This window comes from Mauremys reevesii, linkage group 6 (genome assembly GCF_016161935.1).
Source record: "Mauremys reevesii isolate NIE-2019 linkage group 6, ASM1616193v1, whole genome shotgun sequence".
NCBI classification, from domain to species: Eukaryota; Metazoa; Chordata; order Testudines; family Geoemydidae; genus Mauremys; species Mauremys reevesii.
In genome coordinates, this window is record NC_052628.1 from 43,196,037 (window position 1) to 43,219,256 (window position 23,220).

Below are 23,220 nucleotides of genomic sequence, written 5' to 3' on the forward strand. Positions count from 1 at the left end.
GGGAAAGAAAATTAATATAAATAAAAAAGGAATTAATACTCTTTTTCTCACTCATCTTCTCTACTACAGTGCAAACCTATGGTGAACTTCCCCTTATAGTTTTAAATTGAAAGCTCATGTAAGTGCGGATTGGCTATATGCTAGCATTCCACCTCATCCTCTTCTCTTCTTAAATATTCAGGAGTTATTGGAGCATAGACTTGCAGTGTGTATAAGAAGATATAGCTCACAGCTCAATAGGTCAATCTTGGATTATGTCATGGATACTGCCAATAGGAGGGCAGTGGAAAAGCTGCTTAGAAACAGAGATTAAATTATTCAGTTCATTGCTTTTACAGAATGTAATTTAAAGGAATAGAATCATAATTTTTGTGGTTGTTGAGAATGGTTTATTTCTTCAATAATATATACATTTATACGGTCACATTTTTTGCTAAGTAGTGGCAACATCTAATCTAAATTTGTCACTATATCATTATTGAACAAATATTGTAAAATAAAGAAAGGCAGAAATGGTTTACGGCTCCTTTTTAAAAAATATGCCTCATGTATACAAGAAAGGTTATCCTGCTCTAATTTCTGTAGTAGATACAAATGAGCCTAGGTAGTTCCCTTTATTTAAACAGGCAGGGGATACACGTTTAAAAAATATATTAACATGAATGTAATCATCTTTGAGACATGATTATTACATACATCTATTAATATTTTTAAACTGCTGATTAAAAGAGAGAGCATTTGAACTCCCAAAGGCAAGCAAATTCTGCATTACAAACCACTGCATCCTCAGCCAGCTCTGTTGTGACTAGTATAGCAACAAATATCATCAATGATATTAGAGCTCCTTTAGCACAGTGAACTGGATTGATGAAAGAATAGATTTTTTTAAGTTAGATTCCTTTTTTATTTATATTAATTTTCTTTCCCTCCATTACCAGTTATGTATTACACATAATAGACAATGGTAGTCGTCTTCATTCAGGCACTTTTATTGTATACTTTTATTGTAATTTTTGGTATAGTTTTTATAAATAGAAGTACAATAATACAGCTGCAACTTCTGTGGGGTGTTGGGTCCTCTACTGAGACTTCCTCTGGGATGCAGGAGATATGGTGGCCCCCCTGCAGAACCGCTTTGCTAGCTCCTGTCAGTGTAATCATACCATGGGGCCCCAGTAGCATGGATGGCCTGATGCACATCCATGCTTCTGGGTGAATATCACTGTAAATGTGAACATACCTTAGTTGGATTGCTAAAATGTAGAAATTCAAAAAGATTAGCTCATAGAACAGCTGCTTCAAAATAGTATGTCTTATTTTTTCAAATTCTCATTTTAAATTCTATATTTCAATCACTTTTAAACAGCTACATTAAAAAAGTTTTACAAGTTTAATCTTAATAATTTCCAGCAAAAAAAGCAGACATGCTATGTCATAAAATAACTATTAGTGACTAGTTTGTATCCTATAAATCTAACTTGAGTTGATAATATGGTCCATTACCAGCTAACTGCACAGAGTATTTTTCATTTTACACTCTTCAGTTACTTTTTAGTGAAGTGTTAAAAAATATGAAGCTTTTCTCCTCTCTAAAATTGCACGCTGTCTGTCTGTTATTAGGGAGATAACAGCTCTTATAAATGTTTCAGTAAGCGCTAAGTAGACAGTTATGTGCACTCTCATTCCACGCTTATTTGCTTACTGTAATAAACTGATAAAATATGTGTGGTTTGTCTCTGTGTATCTACAGGCATCATGAGTCACATAGATTTCCTTTAGAAATAATGTTGTGTCTGTAGAATTGATTGGTTGTTTTCATAAACCATCCAAAGGTACACAGACGACTTTTATTATTTAAACATATGCTGTGTAAGATTTGTAGTGGGTTATCTCTCATTGCTAGATGCTTCTTGTTCTGTTAACTCTTTGGGGAAGTCTTTTATTTCATAGTGATTAGTTTTTGACCCATAGGCTTCTTAAGTATTGCAGCGATATGCATTGAAGATTTTAAAATTGAAACAAGACGACTGTTTTTACCAGACTGAACTTGTTTGTCGCGTATACTACCTCTGAATCACATTTGCCTTTGTCATCTTACATGAAACCCTTACCTCTGTTGTCAGCTAGATGGTTTGAGAATTCTAGCTATCATATTTTATACATTACATATCTTGGTTCAGATTTTTGGGTACTAGCATGTTAAATATAGCTGAAGAGAATGTTTATATAAACTAATATTCCTCTGGCTATACTGTAAAATGCCATGTATGTTTAGTTACTGGTCTTCAGTTTGATTTTTTTTGAATAAAAATGGAATTGCCTGGGTATAAATAAGTGCATAAATTAGACTGCAGATGTTAAAAATAATGCTAATTATATGGGGATATTTAGAAAACCTGGTCTGCAATAAGTCAAAAGCCTTTTGATAAAATCTGTTGAATCAACACCAAAATTTGTTCAACGTATATTGGGACAGAGTCTTCATACTGATTATATAGGTAACTTACTTTAGATGTCTGACTTGTTTTCATTGTTTCTGTTCTGTTAATTAATAAAATATTAGCTATAGCTATATGTGTTACATTACAGAAAAATTGATATGACAGTTTGTTGCCACAAGGAGCTTACAATGAACACTGTACTCTTGCTTCAAGAATACATTGGGATTATATATGAGTTTTTAAAAAAATCTGCTAGTTCCAAAAATTTGGACTATAGTGTGGGACAGAGTTTTATTTAGGAGCATGAAAGCAAACTTTAAAGTTTAGAAAGAGAATTTCCCTGGGTGTACATGTTTGACAATATTTTGCACTTACTTTAGCACATCAAAGCATTTACAAACATTTTAGCCTCATAACACCATATCAGGTTACATTATCCCCATTTTACAGATTGGTAAACTGAGGCCCAGGTAAATTGTCTTATCCAAAATGAGACAGCGCAGAGTTGAAATTGGAGTAATGGAATAATAGGATTAGAAGGGACTGCACAGGTCATATAGTCTAACGCCCAGCCAGGATGCAGGAGTCTATAAGTTCTTCTTTTAGTCATTGTACAAATGTATTCCACTTCAGATGTGTTCGCAACCAGTGCATAAGAGTTGGAGATTTTTCTCTTAGCACTACCCACTGGGGGAGCTCATGCACCCTTTGCAGCTGAGAGATGGTATAAAGGGCGGACCTGCTTCAACCCTATCCCCTCAGTTACTTCTTACTGCCTATGATTGTTAGAGCACGTTGACTTGCTTTGCAAGTGTTCTCCTTTTCAGGGGTTTTGTTTTCTCTTGTATATAGTTAGTTAGAGCTTTGGAATAATTGTCATTTGTTGTTTTACTTAATTTATTTAGTGTCAGTTCCTGCGTGTCCTGGGTACCAATTCGCAAGTACCAAGGCATGCTTTCATCTGGGCTCTATGCCTTGCACTGATTGCAAGAAGACTCTGCTAGTGAGTGACCCACATTCCAGGTGTCTTAAGTGCCTCAGAGAAGGTCATGTCCGGGATCGTCCTCAAATCTGCAGGGACTTCAAGCCCCGGAACAGAAAGGTTAGGGAGGTAAGAGTGCATCACCTTCTCATGGAGGCTGCCTTGCATCCACCATCTGAACTTTTCCTCTTGGGATGGACATCAACCATTTCTACCTCTGTCAGAGGTGCCACTACAGACACAGCAGAGTCTTGGCGCCACTCACCTTCCCTGATAAGAAGCATGAACAGCATGCCCTGAAGGAGCCCAGCTACTCCACAAGATTGAGGTCCCCGGTACCATTTGCCAACAAGCAAGCTGTACAGTCCCAGAGAAGAGATGGTCCCCAATACCAACTTCATCCTGCCCAGGGTCAGTGACTCCAGCACCCATACTTGTGCTGTTGAAGCCGTCTTTCACAATGCAACAGCAGCAGCCTCGGGACTGTTTGGGAACCAACGATGCTGGAGGCATATGCTGCAGGACAAGTTTTGCTATTCCTCTCATTACCAGATTCTCCAGTAGTATGAGATAAGTCATCGAGTACCAGTTGACCTTCAGACTTTGTCAGTCTTACCTGCCAGTAAGGTTGAATCTTTAGTGCCATGGCTGACTTGGGACAGTCCAGTGCTGCCTTACCTGGTATCATCCAGAGGCAAGCCAAGTATGCTGTCCCCACTAACAGTGTCTCCAAAGGTTTGCCACTGGTCCCTGGTACTACGCTTGTCAGGCAACTTGGATTCTTTTTTGGAACTTCTATGCTCTTTGCTCCTGGGATAGAAGGTGTCATTCATCTTCTTCGAAAGGATTCCAGTCTTGACACCTGGCAGCGGCCCCATGATGGTCCAAGGGCGTGGATCTGTGGGCTTGTAGAGGTTGAGGTCCTGTACCTTACCAGTGGCTGTATTGGAAACCATGGGGTTTTCCCCACCACCACCAGATCCTCCCCAGTTTATCCACCTGCCAGATCCCCGAGCAGATGACAGGATAGTTCACATGTGGAATCTCAGGAAGTTCCCCTGGTACCAAGCAGAAAAAACCTTGCATACCACAACCTCCATGTACAGGAGGCTAGAATTCAACCCCATTTGCTGTTCTCCCCAGAAGAGCTGGTGGTGTCTGTGGTGTCCTCACCTCTTTAGGATGACTAGAGGGCCTACCAAGAACTCCTAAAGAGGGTTGCTTCTTCTCTGGACATCCAGGTCAACGTACTGCAAGATAATTCCTAAAGCCTGGTAGACATACAGTGGTCAGCAAGATTTTCCTCTGTAGCCCTGCCAAGAGAATTGAGCACAAGCACCATGGCTCTTCTCAGTGCTATGAACATTTTTGCACCCATCCTTCATCAGTTTCTTTGGTTGTCTTGGCAGTAAACAAAAGAGCATATCAGGGATTGCCATCATCTACCCCAAAGGATAAAGAAGCAAAAAGACTTGACCTTTTCAATAGAAAGGTTTATTCCACTGTCAGCCTGCATTGTATCCTTGCTGGACAGATAAGATTGCTGGACAGATAAGATTTCTCCCTCTGGGACAGTGTTCACCTCAAAGCACTGTGGAGGTGCAGCACACTCAATGCAGACAGTGCAAAAATTTGGTTTAGATTAATTTACTATAAGAGACTCAAAGAAGATTATCCCCAGGTCCTTTTCTTCAGAACTGCTGCTTAACCAGTCAGTCCCCAGCCTGTAGCGGTGCATGGGATTCTTCCTTCCTAAGTGCAGGACTCTGCGCTTGTCCTTGTTGAACCTCATCAGATTTCTTTTGGCTCAATCCTTCAATTTGTCTAGGTCACTCTGGACCCTATCCCTACCCTCCAGTGTATCTACCTCTCCCCCCAGTTTAGTGTCATCTGCAAACTTGCTGAGGGTGCAATTAATCCCATCATCCAGATAATTAATAAAGATGTTGAACAAAACCGGCCCCAAGATTGACCCCTGGAGCACTCTGTTTGATACCGGCTGCCAACTAGACATCGAGTTGTTGATCACTACCCGTTGAGCCTGACAATCTAGCCAGCCAGGTGTATAGTTGGTTGAAAAAATGTACTTACAGTAGCTATCAATGGTTTGCTATCAAACCAGGAGGACATATCTAGTGGAGTCCCTCAGGAGTGTGTCTTGCGTCTCGAACTAGTCAATATTTTAATTAATGGCTTGAATATTGGAGTTAAGAATATGCTTTTAAAATTTGCAGATGACACTAAGCTGCCAGAGTCGGGATGGGTGGGTCTGCAGGCGTTTTGGAGGACAGGATTAGAATTCAAAATGATCTTGTGAAATTAGAGAATTGGTCTGAATTCAACAAAATGAAATCCATTGAAGATAAGTGCAGAGTACTACACTTTGGAAGAAAAAAAGCAAATGCACAACTACAACATGGAGAATAACTGGCTAGGCCATAGTACAGCAGAAAAGGATCTGGGGTTTTTAGTGGATCATAAATTGAACATGCACCAGCATTGTGGTGCAGTGGCAAAAAAAATGCTAATATTCTAGGGTATATTACCAGCAGTGTCATATGTAAGACATATGTAAGAATAACTGTTCTTCTCTACTTAGCCCTGGTGAGCCTCAGCTGGAGTATAGTGTCCAGTTTTGGGCATCACACCTTGAGAAAGATATAGACAAATTGGAAAAGGTCTAGAAGGAGATTTTTTTTTTTAAAAAAAAGGGTTTAAAAAACCTAACCTATGAGGAAAGGTTACAAAACCTGGCTATCTTTAGTCTTGAGAAAAGAAGACTGAAGGGGAACCTACTGAGGACTGTTAGAAAGAGGTTAATGATTAATTGTTCTCCATATTCACTGAAGATAGGACAAGAAGTAATCAACTTAATTTGTAGCAGGGAAGATTTAGGTTAGATATTAGGAAAAATGTTCTAACTATAAGAATAGTTAAGCATTGGACTAAGCTTTCAAGGGATGTTGTGGAATCCCTGTCATTGTCCAACCTGTTCTGAAAAACCTCCAAACACCCACCAGTGATGGTTTAGGTATACTTTGTTCTGTCTCAGCATATGACCTTTCAAGGTCTCTTCCAGCCCTACATTTCCGTGATTGTGATCTTCAGAGAATTTTGCTCTAACAAATCTCTCTTGAGCATTTGCAAATGATGATTTTTCAGAGACTTATAATGTGCCAAATTTGGGCAACTTTTCACAAAGACAACAAAAGATGTATATTTCTGACCCCTAAGCAATACCCCGACCTTCTCCAAAGCATGTACTCACTACACTTTCTCAGTGAAACAGCTGTGTGTATTTTAACACTTGCAAAACAACTTTTTTCCCTTAATCTTATTCTTTAAGCAGGGGTTCTCACAACAATTTTTTTGGTGGCCTCAGAGTGCAGCCACCGACTCTTGCTGGTGGCCACTTGGACAATTTTTCTTAAAATACTTAATTAACTTTAGGAAAAACAAATAAATATGCACACATACATGTCCAAATATAATAATTTATTTATGTAGGGTTTCCTTTTTTAGACATAATAATAATTAATAATGTACAGATGTCTCTTCTTTACTGGACCTAAACAGAATAGAAACACAAATAAGGTGCTTTACAAGTTTTTGTCTTTTTGCTGTTTCTTTTGCTTTTTTGGTTGTGGGCTTTTTTGGACTTGCTAGCTAGTAAGTCAGATTCTGTGAAAAGTGATATTTGTAGGTTTGTTAATACCACTTTTCACAGTAGCAGACTTGTTAGCTAGCTGGGAGGCAGTGAAAAGTGATATTAACAAACACACAAACATCACTTTTCATAGCAGACTTACTTAGCCCTGGCAAGCCAGGGCACAAATTAAGCCTTGGATGGGAAGGTAGATAGGGAGGGAGGCAGGGGAGGCCAGGGGTGATGGGGTAGGAGGGTGAGGGGTTGGGGACAGCAGTGGGGACCAGGGGCTGATAAAGGGGAGGAAGGGTGAGCCCAAAGCCTAGCAGCCGGGGGACTAAGCTTGCTGCTATGCAGGCAAAGAACCTGCGCCCAGTGCTGCACAGTCAGAGCCCGCAGCCAAAGCCTGCCGCTTCAGGAAGCCAGAAGCCTGAGTGAGCCCCAGTGCCCCGAGGAAGGTGGGGGACTCGCACCGGCTGTCTGCTCCTCCAGCATTTGTGGCTCAAGAGGGGGGCAGGGCCCAACCCCTCCCTGCGGCCCCAGGAGAGGGGCCTCTGCTTTGTCCCCCCACCTCCGCAAAAAAAATCACCACCCAGGAGGCTGTAGCTGCAAGAAAACATGTGGCCACGGTGGCCACATTTGAGAAATGCTGCTAGAGCAGCTGGACCATTTTAGCTGAAACTTAAAAAATCAGCTTGAAGCAGACAAATCTCAGCTCAAACAATCTGTCAAAGTTATAAGCAATTGGAAATAGTCTTATAATAGAAAGTTAGACAACTTTAACTGTAAGCAGAACTGTTAGTTCTCAATACCAGAAATGTTGTAATTCTATTTCATGCTGTTCCAAATATTTCCTTTATTATGTTGTATTTGTGAACTTGAATATTTTCAACATGTTCTAATAGTTTTTTGATGCATTCCACACATTTGTTGCTGTTGATCAAGTCAAAGCTTTAAGGTATTTTCATGAAAATCAATCTGCCCCCTGATACTGCATTCCTATCACATCCAAATCTCCCACAGAAGGGAGAGGGAGTTCTAGCTGGTGCAGAGAGTGCAGTATTTAAACTGTCATATTATGTTCTTCTTCTACTATCCACAAGAATTGGCTAGTATATTGTTCACTAATTTTTAACTTTTTTATGTAACAGGTCAGTTCCCCAATCTTTGTGCCAATGAAAACTCATGAATTGCTTCATCGAATGAGTGGGAAAGGATTAGCAGCCCATTATCACTTCTCAAGGCAGCCGTGCATTTATGGAAATCAAATGGTATCTGTACAAGTGACATTAACGAACACCACGGACCAGAAGTTAGAGAATATTCACGTAGGGGAGAGAAAGCTACCTGCAGGCATGAAGATGCATGTGTTTAACCCAATAGGTAATCAAATTATCTTTTTAAAACTAACTATGCAATATCGTATTGTTTTGTTTAGTTAAAAACATGAAATGGAAAATACCAAATGTATTGATTTTTTTTAAGTTAATTTTTTATTTTAGAAAGTGACAGAATAAAAAAAAAACATTTTTAAGCATTATGTGGCAAGGGTGGGTGTGTGGTTTAACAAGGTGTCTGTTAAAAGGGAGCATTTCCAGTACAGTTAGAATGAAAAAAAACATATAGTCACACTGCCTCTGGTTGTAATTTCTTCAGATTCTTTCATGTGAACATAAGAACAGCCATATTGGATCAAACAAAGGTCCATCTAGCCCAGTATCCTGTCTTCCCTTTTTCCAACTGACCTCTTAGCTGTTTGGTCACTACACTGACTAAGCAGCTATCTTAAGACAATGCCAATTGGAGGTTTGTGCCAGCAAGTTATGTTCACTTCCAAGGAATAAACATGGCACTTAGCCACTTTTTACTTATTTCAGAGCAAACTTTCAATGCTCGTGTCAACAAAACATATGGTCAAGTATTTTGCATGGATAACATTTGATTGTTTGTATTTTAATCATGATACGTCTCTATAACTAAGCATCTAGTTCAAGACAGTGACAAAATCTGAACTTGGTATTAAGTTGAACTGAATGGTGTCTTCCCATCTGGATATATAAATAAGCTCATAGCCTGAACTATCCTGTCTAAATGGAGAGGTAGTAGCCTTTCTAGAGAGAAGTTTGTAACTCATATTTTATCATAAATCCAATTTTTTCCTTCTTTCCTAAAATCCACGATGGAATATCATCCTCAAAATTCAGACAAAAAGACGAGTAGAATTTTTACCAGATTTGAAGTTAATCAAGAGGTTCCATAATAGTAACACATTTAAAATTGGACATGTTCACTGGAGCCTTTGCCACTTTGTTCCCCGGACAAAAAAAAATCTGAAACAGATACGTTTATTTGTGGTATCCATCATGCACACTCCTTCATAACCGCAAGCAGAAAATAATTCTATTATGTAATTTTTATTTCCATCTATGTTGTTGCTTGTCTGATTTGCTTGTGCTCAAGTTTTCTACATTCTTCCTCAATTTCTTCTGGATCTGAAGTTTTTATACCCACCCGTGTCTTATCCTTTTCGGTACATTTTGTATTCTTTGTGTTTCTCCTGGGTGTTGTCTACTTTAAGAAAATTAAGTCCCGTAATTCCACCAGGAGAGCACAGTGGAAATGTCTGTGTAGCCAGGCATTCTTATCAGTTTTCCAAACTTATTCTGTAGCCTCTGCAGTTGCAGTTCTGCCAGTAATAGTAACAGTGGCAAATGGGGCATGGAGTATTTCTTTCGTGATGCCACACAGATCCTTATACAGACTTGACTTTCTTGAAGCACTTTCTGTTTTCCCTCCATTATTCGAAACCCTCCTCCCCTGGGTTTTCTGCATTCTTCCACAATTTGCTTTACTGCCGTTAGACTTCTTTATGTTTCTCCCCATCGTTAAACAGCTGACTCCTTCTGATTTCCTAAATATGTAGAACACAGTAGCACAAAAATTTTCTCTGTCCAGACATTTTTAATTTGACTTTCCTTTCTGAAATGCCATCTGTTCAATTACCTTCCTGTGTGTTGTCTCTCTTGTACTGTTCTCTAGTTGAAGTTCTCCCCAACAACCAGTTTTTGTATATGTTCCTTTGGTATCAAAGAAGGACCCAGCACCTCACCTAATCCTTCAGTCTGCAAGTTCTATCCTAAGTCCTTCAGTCTGCAATAGTGTAGGGTTAGAATGGTGATCTGGCGCTGAAGAGGTTCAAGAAACAAACAGTGAACTTACTCTTGATGTCTTCATTTAGGAAGTGCTGCATTCTGCACTGCTTGTAAAATGAAGTTTTTATACCCACCTGTGTCTTATCCTTTTCGGCGTATCCTCCATTTTAGGTCCATAATCTTCCCAGCCTCCTGTGTAACTAGTGCAAACAAAATTTGGAGAGAAGTAGGCCACATTGACTATAGAATTTTTTAAACTTGATTTTCCCCATCACTGTATAGTAATGTGCATTTTACTAGTGCTCTTGTGCTGTCTTGTTCTTCAGTTTTCAGATTCAATGAATAAGTGGTGTCATGCTGAATGAAATGCAAATGCTGCATCTGCACACAAGCAAATAGATAACATGTGACCTGAATGTTTTTTCTGTAATGATATGTCCCTGCTGTTTTAATCTGAAGCATTGGTTCACTAATAGTATGATTAGATTTTAATGGTAATATTTAAAATGCATTTTATTATAGGAAGTTTCTTGCAAGACACTTTAAAAAATAAAAATACAAAATTTGGTCAGAACCTCTCCAAGTTTAAAGAAGCTGTAAACATTTGTTGTTTTACGTGTTATCAGATTTTTATATTTAGATTGGCTGATCTGATTTTTTATTTTTATTTATTTGCATGCTTAATTTACATGTTCCATTCTAGAATTTCTTGAGCCTGAGGAATCCATTACTGTCTCAATGGGTATTGACTTTTGTGATTCTACTCAGACTGCCAGTTTCCAGTTGTGGTAAGTTTGTTTTTGTTTTGTTTTAACATTTGATTGTTCTGAATGGAAATTGAGGGAGAAATTTTTGTCTTTTTTACACAACTTCTTCCATAACTAGATTAAAAACATGATATTTGAATTTGCTCTGATTATTTTTTGAACTAGTTTGAAGCCTAACTAGAATTTTTATGGGCAAAGTGCTTATTGTATTTTCGGTATTTGTTACAGAATTGGGCAAAATAGCTCATCATAAAATGGACATTCAAGATGTATATAGAGAAATGAGGCATAGTTACCTTGTAAACTTTACTATTCTACTATTTTTCCGATCAGGATATTTCCAAATGATTTTTGAAAGTTTGTGATACTTGATGAGAATTAACTTATGCACATATAGTAAAGTCAAACAGTGCACTTTCAAATCTGAGTTACCTAAACAAATCAGTTTCTTCTGTTAGGTACCTGACCTGTTTGTGGTTCTGTTCTTTTCACGAGTTTAGTTTGGTAACTCTGAGGTTGCAGATGGATCCTACCATTTGATGTAACTGAATTTTCAGAAACATTTTAATATGTAATTTACTAACATAAAATCCAGGAACAAAATTAAACCAAAGAAAAGTATCAGAGCCAAAAGTTGAGTGCTCATATACATGCAGCAACAATCATCTTTGAGGGACTCCAGCTCTATTTGCTGAACAGTCAGCCTAATGCTCTGCAGCCAATCTTTATTTACACACACACACACACACACACACACACACACACACACACACACACACACACACACACACACACACACACACACACACACACACACACACACACACACACAATTTCTTGAGCTTTCCTAGCCTTTCCTTTACCTGGATACTGCCTTTTTACTTAATCAGCTGAAAGCATTTGCCTGCCTATAGCATTAGCATCTCTCTTTGGATAGGACCACCCTCTTCTTGTTCCCATAGAGAGCAGTTGACCCCAGGGTCTAGTATAGTGCCTTTATTAGTATAGTTTCTTCCTCTGTTACAAGAGTTTGCAAATCAAAACACACCAAACCTAAGGGATTTAATACCCTTAAAAGGCCATCCTGATTGTCCAGAGCCTATGTAATAGGCTTGTAGTGTTTGTCACCCAAGTAAACCACCCCCAGATTTGCAAGTAAGAGAAGCCTCTTCCTAATAGTAAAAAAAGAGATTGGGAGAAGCTGGGGGAGAAATTAGTAGGTGGCTGGCCCACTAGTGTCTGCCAAATATATGTTTTTATATATACTTTGCTTATCATTATCATGCCTAAGAGCCTGCATTGTATCTAAGTTCCTTACATATTTTGATTTAAGCAGAAAAAGTGCCTGCTCACCCATTGGGATTTCCATTGTCAGGCAACGTGAATTCATGCAAAAATAGTAGCAGAATCCAAACTCTTTTGCCCATGTCACTAAATGAACCTGCTTGCTAGTCTTTACCTTCCCCTTAACATATCCTGAAACAAATATTGCAAGAAGCTTTTCTCATCACTTGCCACACCACATGGGTTATGGAATTGTCAACCCTATCACAATGCCCAAAACTGGTTAGGTGAAAACTGTCTTTCCTTGTAGAAAGTTCTGTACTCTTGTTTGTTTAATAATTTTTTTAAAATAGGCTACAGTGATCAATGGTAATTTGGAAACTTATAGATTCTTAAAGATGGGGGTTACGAGATTTGTAGTAGAAAAGCTACTGTGCTTTCATATATGTTAAACATGCCACTCAAGAAGAGCCAATACAGAAGTTACATTTTCTCTTTTTTCGTAGGAGCTTACTATTGAAAATGTTTTTCTCAACAACCCTTTCCTTGTGATATTCCTTTGTATGCTAAGTCCCTAGGTGAGGTTATTTTAAAGATATTCTTATCTCCAGCATGATGCCCAAGGCATGTAGCATATGCACAAGTTATGCTATTGTGTCTTTCTGGATGATGACAGCAGCAATGGTAATCAGGAACTGATCTGAAGTCTTTAGGAACTGAGCTTATTTTACTGTACAACAGATTAGTCCAGCACAAGCTTTATTTTGACATAACGAGGGAAGCAGAGTTCTAGGCAATGCAACTTCAAAATTACAAAAATATGAGGTATCTGTTTCTCTAAACACAAACATACTTAGCTTTTTTATTTTAAAATTACATGTCAGAATATTTAAACAAGCATATACATTCTTTTTAAAAACAGCAAATATTTTTATTTTAAGTACATCTTTTAAGCATGTAAATGATTCAGTTCCAAATGTACACCATTTATTGCTGAGAATCTCTGCAGTGATGAGTATAAGCAATGTAGCATAACACATTGATTTTATGCAGATCATCACCTTTATGTTTTGGGAGGTCTGCTATATTAGTGATATATAAAAACTGATTACTTTCTCCAACATTGCCTGGTAATTGTTTATTATTTTCCTATTAGACAAACAAGACAGATCAATATTCCTGAACACTAACCAGACTATGAGTAACGTCACTGTAAATAGATTTGCCTCAGACACCAGTCCTGTATTCATTTTAATGATTTGGACAATGTGAGCCCAATGACAAAGCTCAAGCTAAACACCAAGTTTAAAGTTAAATTAAGAATAGGAATTGCTTACTTTGTTTGCCTCACTGGTTAATAAACCCTTTGATATTTGAGAATACTGTTGAAGGGGGAAAAATAAAGATAGATGTACTTTGAGTAAAATTTGCTGTTTTATTGTTCTAAAAATCCTTGTAGTATGTATGTGTATATTAGGTGATTCTGTGTTTTATGATGGTCTTTCAGCCATGTGAATCTGTTTAAAATACAATCAATGGCAGTTCTTTTAACTCTCGATACTTTCTAAAAAGTTTTTTGTTCAAAAGCTTGTGTGTGGATGTGTGAATTATTTCAAGAATATTTTGACAAAATGTGTCCTAACATCTCTATTTTGCTGTATTGTCTTGCATGAAGATATATATGTATGTCATTTATTTGAGCTGTTTGGGGCATACGAAGCAGTTCCCCGATCATAATTATTATCCTGCATTTTACCAAAAGGAGCACTTTGTCTTGCATCAAATGTAATTGATCCTGAAGCAGTGTAATCACAATTACTCACTTTCTTAATTGGCCTGCCCAAAATCAGAAAATGGAAACCGATCGGCAGTGTTTAAATCAATAGCTTTGTAGTAGTGCTTGTGGGGGTTGGGAGATAGTGGTAATGGGTAGATCAATTGGTCTTAGATGCCAATCATTGACTGTGTGTTTTGCATAGTAAACACTACCTGTCTGCTTCGAGATGTTGTAGTGTTAGTGGTTCAATAAATGCAAACTATATTAAGAAAAAAGCAAGAATGACTAATAAAATATTTAGATCACTTTTAAAAGATCTTGAACATATCAAGGGCAGTGAAGGAGAAACTGTAATATACAGCGTTGAAAGCTCTGAGAGCTTTGAAAGACCTCCCTAATAAGCACTATTTTATTAAGCAAAGCTTTTGAAGATCACATACCTAATTAGAGAGAAAGGAGAAACTCTTTAACTTGAAAACTATTCCTAATGCATTTATTTAGAACGTACATTAGGTTGCTCATCCTGTCTGCTCATAGTGAGAACATCACTGCCTTTCTTGTGCAATCTCTCAGCAAATGCACTTTTCCCTCTTTTACTTAATTTCTGTACAATAATGCTTTTTATGTGTGTTTTTAGAAGAAAAAAAAACTGAGGGTCAGGGATGAGTAAATTGCCAATCTTCATCTTCTAAAAAGCCGTGTGTGTGTGTGTGTGTGTGTGTGTGTGTGTGTGAGAGAGAGAGAGTGTGTGAGTTGTATATTTAGGGTTTCCAACTTGGGTCCAACGTGGCAGTTGCCTGAAGAGAAGGGAAGGACTCCTATTGCTTGGAGTATCTACTGGCCTAAAAGATCTGGGGAAGGGGGAACAAGTGTGTTCCTCCCTCCCCCACCAAAAAAAACAACAACAAAAACATATAAACTTCTAGAGGTGGGCTCTAGTGCTGGATGTGAAAAGAACTTGTTCTCCCTCCCCTCCACTTCCTGATCCCTGGAAAAATTCTGTGGCAGGCCATCAGGACTCTATGTGGAGGAAGGGAAGTAGCCTGTGCTATTAGTGTCTCCCCAGTGTGATGGGTTGCTCCCCTTTAAGGTGCCACCTGATGTACTGAGATACCACTGAGCCCACCTGTTCTGTCAGCCTTTAACCTGTCTTGCTGAGCCAGGCTCTTAAGCCTCCTCTAGCGCGCGCGCACACACACACACACACACACACACACACACGGCCACACCCAGCTGCACAAAGACACAAGACACTGAGATCAGTTCTGTGAAGACTCAGCTTAAGGGACTTGCCCCAGCACTCAGGTGCCCATCTCCCTTGGAGTGCAGACTCAAGGGTATATTGTCTTGCACTGTGTAGAAAAATCTGCACAGCACAAGCTCATAAAAATTCACCCTCTCCCTCAATGTGAAGAGAGAGATGCACAACTTCTTGCCCCCCCCCGTTAGAAATTGCACAAACTGGGTTTAATAATAAAACAAATTTATTAACTATAAAAGAGAGATTTTAAGTGATTATAAGAGATAGCAAACAGAACAAAGCAAATTACTGAGCAAATAAAACAAAACACTCAGACTAAACTTAATACACTAAAGAAATTGGCTACAAATAGTAATTTCTCACCCTAAATGTTGTTTCAGGCAGATTACAAAGATTCTTGAAAGCCAGCTGCACTGGCCTGCAGTTTGAAACTTCAGGTATTACTCACAGGCTAAACACCCTTCCAGCCTGGGCTCAACTCTTCTCCTCCCAGTTCAGTTCTTGCTTCCAGGTGTTTCCCTGGTGTCTCTCTTGGGGGAGGCGGGGAGGAGGCGGCATAGGAGAACCACGATGATGTCACTCCCCTGTCTTATATAGCTTTTGTGTATGGTGGGAACCCTTTGTCTTCCAGTGGAAAAACACTGGCATTCCAAGGGGGGCTCCGGTATCAGGTGACTCAGTCACATATCTCTGCAGGGTCCTAGCAGCCATTACTCCTAGGCTGTCTGGAGTTTCCACAGGAAGACTAAGCTCTTTCACAGTCTGTTGTCTTTGCTGATGGGCCATCAGCCCTGTCTAGCTTTTTCATTGTTGTACCTGAAGGGCTAGTTGTGGGTATCACCCAAGGTAGCACATTTGAAATTCAGATACATGGTCAATATTCCTAACTTCAGATACAAAAATGATACATGCATACAAATTGGATAACCAAATTCAGTAAGTCATAATCTTTCCAATGATATCTTACATGAGCCATCTTGCATGAAGTATATCTCAGTTATGGTATATCCCTATCATAAGCATATTTCCATAAAGAATATGGAGTGCAATGTCACACCCAAAATCTAAGAGCCTGAGGGTTGGGAGTGGGCAGGATGTCACCACAACTACCGAGAGGGGGAGAGATATGAAGTGGAATGGGAAGAAGTGCTTGTATGCACTCCATTCCCCTCCCTCAAAATAACGAGCAGACTTGGAGTCAAGGGAACGCAGCACACATTGAAAGATGGCAGAGAGATGGTTATAGATATAGGTCTGGTTACTAAACCCAGCCCCAAGAACTGAGCTCCTGCTCCTCCCAGTACTGCCACTGGAACCATTAAGGGCCAGTCTGTGCTCTGTTCCTGGCAGCACTTTGATCTGCTGCTGGGAAATAGGGGAGATGATGCTCTGCATCCACCTATGCCCACCTGGCCAAAGCCTCTCTGAATGGCAGATCTGCACACAAAAGCAAGAGGTTGGTTTGTCAGGGAGGGGAAATCTAGCAGATTTTTTTGTGGAAACTGCCAAGAAGGGATCTAGACCTGCTCTCTTCAGTCTCTTCCTACACATGAAATCTCTTGCTGCATATTCTTTTAAGGGTACAGGTGCTCCTTTTCCCCAGATCTCTTAGAGATACATATTTTTGAAGAAGTAAGTATCCTCCCTTCTTTCAGGCATCTCTATACCCTGAAATCTACCTGAGCAGGATGTCTATCTGCAATCAAGAAGAAAAAGAGGAGGATCAGTCAGGTACCCTAACATCCAACCTTCTCACAAAAATATTGATACTACAAAACCAGAAGTTATTTACCAAGTCTGATCCTATTCTTCCTGAAAAGTCAGTTTTTAAAAAAGTGCATGTTACTCAGGTATAGACACTGACTTGTTTGACTCATGTAATAGCATCTGAATCATAATGTACAGGAAGCTATATAAAATGTGTGCCAAAGGCAGTTGTTAGAGAGAAAACAGCTTTCATATCACTCTCAATCGCATTTTCACCTCTGCATATGGTGTTTCCCTGCACAGTGCTTTGTTAGCTGGTCAGTAAGTTATCGCTAGGGGTGTGTACGTACTTACTTATTTATTTAAAACTTTTGGACATTAAGACAAGCTATCTGGTGCTCTTCTCTCCACTATCAGTCACTCTAAAGCCAGGCACTAATTGGCCCACCTCCAGAAAGCAAGTACATCAGACTGGATGGCTGACCTGGAGGAGGCAATGCTGGGTCTGAACAACTGCTCCCACCTGTGCAAATCCAGGGCCTTTCTTAGCCAGATGCTTCTCTTCCTTTCCTCAAAGAGATTAGCTGGAAAAGTAGAGAAAATCCAAACACCTCAAAAAGGTGAAATCAAGAGGAAACTTAAATATTATTATTCTTTCTCTCCCAAGTTTTCTTCCTGTTCTTTGTATCTCTTTGAATATAAACAATGGGAAATTAGAATCAGTGTGTTCCTCTGCAAAAGACATGTTCAAGACCATGGCCTAGCATGGTATTAGTCTTATGATTATCAAGTGAATAGGAGGAGGCTAACTTTGTAGCAAGGTCTCCATTAAAGAAGCAGGCATCCTCTTTACTGTGACTTTGAAAGCATTATCAAAATCAGTGGGTGCAGGCCTGCAGAGGTCAGTAGTTGACTTTTGAATCCTTTGAAGAAGTTGATAGGTGCTCAAATACTGTGGTGATAACCATGGTATAAAAATTTAGATAGAGAATTAACAGGCAATACTCTAATGTTTTGTATGTTTCTAAGTGGTAATACCATTTATATTTGTTTCAAAGGTAGACACTGCTGTCCTTGCCCCCTAAGTCTACCATTATCACGGATAAGAGGACTTCTTCCTCAAGATCATCTGGTAAACAGCCGCTTACGGTTTTTGCATAAGTGATCCAGGACAGACTGGTCCAAACAATGCCAGGTGTCGACCAGATTCTTTGGGAACAAAATGGCAAAAGAACACAAAAGTTACAAGTGATAGAACAACCTTCTGTTGCAAGCATTCCAGAGAAAATTTAAATCATTCTCCTCCTAAATGATCAAACGTGATCTTGTAATGTTATTTAATCTATTAAGTAAATTGTTTCTCCCCCGTGGTTCCTATGTTTGTAAACTTTCTTTGATGTATTGGATATAGCACCCAGGTAGTCTCAGATAATGCCAGGCATATGGTGAAAGCCTTCAGAAGAGCTCTGTGTGGCTCAAAAGCTTGTTTCTGTCACCAACAGAAGTTGGTCCAGTAAAATATATTATCTCACCCACCATGTGTCTCTACAGTTTAATACCTTTTTTCAGGCAACAGTAGAATAATGCTGAGACCTAGCTTGCTCTGAACCTAAGAGTACTACTTAATACTTAACACACCACTCCACAGCAGAATCTCTTATCAGACATCCTAGCCTTTTTTTGCAGGGCTCCTGAGCATACTTTTAATTGAGAGGCTCTTATTCTGTACTAAGGTTGTAACTTCTGCCATCGGAAAATGCTTAAGCCCTTCTGGTTTGAAAAAGAGAAATCTTCCCAAGCAGATTTTATGTACCCTTGGTTATTTGTAATTCTTCAAATTTTCTTCTCTGTTGTATTTTATTATAAATGTAATCTCCCAAGAGACTTGAAGCAAGAGCATTTACAAGAGATGTTTCAGTGTAGTCCTAACCATTCTTCTGGGACTTTTAAAACTATTTCTAATAGGAACTTTAAGCTATGAAATATTTCTTACAGGTTTTGATCTATAGTAGTTAAATTAATTTTAAATAGGGTTGAATTCAGTTCTTAGTTACATTATTTTATGCAAATGACACTGCCTTACTATCCAGATTGTATTTAGTAGCAAACAGTTTTAATTAAGTATTTAATATGATGACTTTTAAAAAATTATATCCATAATTAAATTAGATATAAAAGAGGACCCACTATGCCTATGTTAGTGCTTTTGGCTCCTGTAGAAGGGTGAGCTCACCATTGGAACACCTCTTTGTGGCAGGGCATGATGCAGCAGCTCTTTCGTGGTTACTGCCCCCTGACAACAGTCCCACTGTGGTCTGCCTCTTCTGGCAACTCAGACCTCTGGTCAGGTCATGTTTTAGACTCAAACCTTCCAGGGTAACAAAGTCCAAATGATTGAAAGTCCAGCATCCTTACGAAAGGTCTTTAATCCTGACTCTGGGTCCTCACACCCTTTACTCACCTTCGTCATCCTTATTCCCTTCTCAGGGCTTCCTGCCACCTTCCACTATTCTGGTTTCCAGTCCAGGGACCCTATAACCAGCATGCAAAGTCTGTTCCATCAGGCCCCTTACTGCTGCCTCCCTTGACATCTTCCTGCTGTAGCCTCTTTATAAGCATTCTCCCCACTGTCTCTCTAAGTTCACCGTTCTTTCAGGGCCAGGACTCTCAAGGCTCTCCCGTGGAACCTTCCAGCAAAATCTCCAACTACAAGTACAAAAATAAACACACTTTTCCCTCTTCAGGCTTGAGCTTTCATCTCTCTATATTCCTTAATTGAACACCTCCCAGTGCTCTCTCCCTGCAACGTCCCAATCCTGTCTTATCAAGTTATACTGCTGGAGCTTTCTCCACCTCAGTGGCTGCTTTGTGTTTCTCCTAGCCTCCTGCCAGACTTCTGTACTCAGGAGAGGATCCCAGGGCCATCTCTCCCCCTAGACTTCCTCCTTGACCCGCCTAGGCTTTCAACTCTCTAGTCCCAGAGAGTGACTGCAAAGTTTCTCTCCTGCAGTCTCTTTTTAATCTGCTTCCTTTCTTTATAGTCACCGCTGAGCTCCTTTCCCAGCTGGGCTTCATCTTTAATTAAGCCTGGCCTACTCTCCAAGTGCAGCCAGGTAGCATAGTTGTGTTTATATGTGGGATATACACCGCATCACAGATCCCTATGTGGGGATTACAGGCCTGGAAAAAATACCAAAATTTAGAGTCACAGACATTCAGTGTAAAGAGAATTATAGTGATTGCAGCAAAAGAGAAATGGTTTTCTGCAGCTGAAAAACAATTGTACTGTATCAAAGTATGCTGGATCTCACCAATTCTAGCTTGAAATAAAGTAAATCTCACCTAATGACCATAAGAAAAAGCAATAAGACTTCCAGACATCCAGTGAGCAGAAAACCTATCGATAAAGTTGGAGGAGATGGAAACAGGCATCAGATCCACAAAAACTATTTTAATGGCTTTATTAAGAAATATTAATGAGTTTGTTACTTTGGGGGGAAAGTGGATTGTTTGGTTGGACCAGTGGTTCTCAACCTCTCCAGACTACTGTACCCTTTTCAGGAGTCTGATTTATCTTGGGTACCCCAAGTTTCACCTCACTTAAAAACTACTTTCTTACAAATCAGACATTACAAATACGAAAGTGGCACAGCACACTATTATTGAAAAATTGCTGACTTTCTCAGTTTTACCATATAATTATAAAATAAATCAATTGGAATATAAATATTGTACTTACATTTCAGTGTGATACTTGAGCCTGTTTTTCACTTGTGAGCCTTGTCATTCCAGGAGGCAGTGAAGCGACAGCAACAATTACATTTTTCTCCATATTGAGTCTCTTCCTACTCTCAGGGCCACCATTAGGGGGTGGCAAGCAGGGCAATTGCCTAGAGTCCCATGTATGAAATTTTAGTTTGTATTGTCTTCACTCATGCTTTTTATGTAGCCTGTTCTAAAACTAGGCAAATATCTAGTTTAGTTGATGTACCCGCTGGAAGACCTCTGCATGACCGCAAGAGCCACTGGATTGGACAGTACTTAGTAAGGGTCCTCTCCCACTGCTTTAGAATACTTATGTAGGAGCCAAGCTACACTGACCCTTTCCCCCTATAAAAGGGTTAGATTGTATACATCTGGAGACACTACGTTGTCAATACAGTACATGTATAAATAGCATGGTCTGCAGTAGATCCAACAGCATGCTGAATTATCCCATAATCGTTCTTGGTTACATTTTGAAAGTGTTTTGGTTTGATTTTGTTAAATTATTACGAAGGTGTTGTTGAATCCCCTTATAGCCATCTGAGTTCAAACAAGCCACTTAACTCATATAGAAAAATGTTATCTGGGGCAATTGGCTAAAGAGTCACTCTTTCACTCCCAAATTCCTGGTGTTCTCATATGAAAAAATACTACAATGAAATAATATAATTGTTAAATCCTGTCACAGCCCACTTCAGTCTCAACATATACTGACACCATCCTTGCTATTTCACTGTTCTGTTGTCATTAGATAAACTGACAACATTCAAACTATATAAGAAAAATAATGAATGTCAGGATTGTAAGCAGGGATAGAGTTAAAAATTATTTACAAAATGGAATAGCAACCTGTGACACAAATCATTATAAAGCTTATCTCAGCCAGACTTTAATGAATCATTTTAGTATATATTTACTGAGCTTAGATTTAGAGTAATAATGTCAGTTATTGTTCTGCTACAGTACATTTGACACATCTACATTTGGCATTTAAAAGCATATCACAGGTTTTAAAAATCAAATAATTTTAGAATATATAAAATGTATCTTCTAAGTGTTTCTGTTGCTAAATTTGTAGCAACTGGTTAAAATACAGTAACTGGGACATAAAACAAATATTTTTCTGATTTCAGATACTTTGTCTTGTAATTTTTTTAATCAGAGGAAAAATATGACTTCTATATTAATCATCCAGTGCTGTTTCCTACATCAGCCAATCTAATTTCAGACTTCTAAGGTGAAAACATTATAAAAAATCAATAACAAATGTTTGAGATTAATTTAAATACCATGGATATTAATCAATTGATTTTTGTAGTACTAATGATTGTACCAATATGTTTAAGTAGGATAACTCAGGCATACAAACAATCAATATTTGCTGATTATTTGGCACACCAGTTAAGGGATTTTTTTATCTTTCCAAAATTTCACTTGCCCTGTGGCTAGAACAAAGATTTTAATTGTAAATGCATTCTTAACTGGATGTTGCATATCGTAGTCAGCCAACGAAACATGGTAATGTCCACATATCTTGAGTTTCTGTAAAATTAGTTTCAGGTACAAATAATTTGGCCCTTGCAGAAAATGAGGTGAACAGTGTTTGTCTTTTGGGGGGGGGAAGGGGTTAAGAAGGAATCTGTAACATATGTTTTTTAATAGCAGAATACTGCTGATGTGCTATTTTGTTGTTGTTGGTTTTTAAACTATCCACTGTTATGAAAACTAGTCCCAGCTTTGAGAGAGTTTCCATCAAGACTTCCGATAAACCAGTAGCCTACTTTTTACTATGTCAAAAAAAGAGACATTTTCAAAATTGAACTGATAAAATATTTTTCTTGCTTTTCAAATTAGTTTTTTCTATGTTTCTCAGACAATATTCTGTCCCGTTCCAAATTGTGTCCATGTTAAGTTTAGAAGTGACTGTATTATAATAGATCCTTGGGTTTTTTTAGAAAAATATTTCATACTAAATAGGAAGATTGTTAAAATATTTGTTCCTGGATATTATACTTTGCGTAAGAAAATTCTTTGAATTTACTGGTGGTATTAAAACAAGAGAAGTAGAATCTTGCTAATTCAGACTAATTGCTGGGATGTTGCTGATTATTGAACTTTGTTCATTTGTTAATTTGCAAACAGTTTTTAAAAAATCATATAAGGTTGAGTTTTAGCAAGTGTGTAGTTTTGGTTTCAGTTATCTGATACTTTTTAGTTGACAAGAACATGTGCATAGCAATAAAAGTAACATTAGAAATACAAAAGCTCACTGCAGCACCTTGCTGTTGCATCTATGCTGGGAAGTAGGATGAGGCAGCCAGATTTTTGGTGAGAATTAGCAAGGTTTTGGATTAGCAAAGTGAAAATCAGAAAGGTAAGTTCTACAGTATCAGTTGATAATATATTTGCTCCAATTTAATTTTGGTTATATAGAATAT

General features: G+C 38.6%; 1 protein-coding gene and 1 long non-coding RNA gene across 3 annotated transcripts in view; both read left to right on the top strand.

Moving 5' to 3' along the window:
* AP3B1 (adaptor related protein complex 3 subunit beta 1) overlaps positions 1 to 23,220 on the top strand; it is a 261,412-nt gene that overhangs the window by 220,575 nt on the left and 17,617 nt on the right. For both annotated transcript variants that reach the window (XR_005600381.1, XM_039544543.1), the window contains exons 23-24: positions 8,221 to 8,452; positions 10,925 to 11,009. Coding sequence is in view for 1 of the 2 variants with exons in the window: in XM_039544543.1 (XP_039400477.1) it covers positions 8,221 to 8,452; positions 10,925 to 11,009 (317 nt within the window). In the remaining variant the exon portion in view is untranslated. The remainder of the gene's footprint in view (positions 1 to 8,220; positions 8,453 to 10,924; positions 11,010 to 23,220) is intronic.
* LOC120408047 lies at positions 15,681 to 18,330 on the top strand. Its single transcript, XR_005600383.1, has 3 exons — positions 15,681 to 15,747; positions 16,966 to 17,041; positions 18,076 to 18,330. It is a non-coding gene; the product is annotated as an uncharacterized LOC120408047 (long non-coding RNA).